Genomic DNA, 949 nt, shown 5'->3' on the forward strand with positions numbered 1-949 from the left:
TCTTTCCCTCACTCTCTCCACACAAGCCACACCAGATGGTGATGGCCTTTATTGCCATCGGCCATACTCTATATTCACCCGTCTATCTGTTATATGGTGTATGTCCTCCCAACAGAGTAAAGACCCCCAGAGGGCAGAGATAGTGTTCTGGTCCCTGCTGTATCCCCAGCACCTGGAATAGTACCTGGAACATAGTAGGTGCTCAATAAATATTAGTTGACTGAACAAATGAATGAATGATGAATGAATGAAAGGATAGAGATGATTTTTGTCATGAGTATACTTATAGATTCAAAACATACAATATATATATCACTATAAATTGGAGAGAGGTACAAGTCAATCCTATCTCTATCAGTCTCTTTTAACTAGAAAGATTGATACTGGAGAGAGTTACTCACTGGTGGCCCTGGAGATCCTCTGGCACCAGGAAGTCCTGGGTAACCTTTTTCTCCAAGTCGCCCAGGGAGTCCCAAGTCTCCTTTACTCCCTTGCCTCCCAGGAAGTCCTGGAGGGCCGGGTGGGCCTGAGGGACCAGGCTGGCAGGCACAGAGCCCTGTGCTTCCTAGACAGAGGATAAAAGGCAGCTTTGTCAAATTTCCTGAATGAAATCCCAATAGTCTTTACTATACAAAACCAATAGTGCGAATAAGAACAAAAAGGGTCTGATGTGCACAACTCTTATCACAGATAACTGATAACATGTGATGTGGAGAGCACAGGGCATGACCTGGGGGTAGCTATGGTCTATGTGGGTGGACATATCATTTCCAGACAAATGGGGTGTTCTGTCTTAATAAACGCAAACTGACAAAATCTAGGGGGAAAGCCGATGTCTGATTCTATGGAAGAAACTTTGAAAATAAGAAAGTTTCTTATTTTTAAAAGTTTAGAAGTCTCTTATTTGGTTCCTACTAAAAAAAACAAAGTCTCTTAATTTGGTTCCTGC

At 42.7% G+C, this 949-nt stretch overlaps 1 protein-coding gene across 1 annotated transcript in view; it reads right to left on the reverse strand.

Moving 5' to 3' along the window:
• COL4A4 (collagen type IV alpha 4 chain) overlaps positions 1–949 on the reverse strand; it is a 120339-nt gene that overhangs the window by 63235 nt on the left and 56155 nt on the right. The window contains exon 21 of the mRNA XM_007467929.1: positions 402–561. Within this exon, the coding sequence (XP_007467991.1) occupies positions 402–561 (160 nt within the window). The remainder of the gene's footprint in view (positions 1–401; positions 562–949) is intronic.

Source organism: Lipotes vexillifer, unplaced genomic scaffold, assembly GCF_000442215.2.
Source record: "Lipotes vexillifer unplaced genomic scaffold, Lipotes_vexillifer_v1.1 scaffold367, whole genome shotgun sequence".
NCBI classification, from domain to species: Eukaryota; Metazoa; Chordata; class Mammalia; order Artiodactyla; family Lipotidae; genus Lipotes; species Lipotes vexillifer.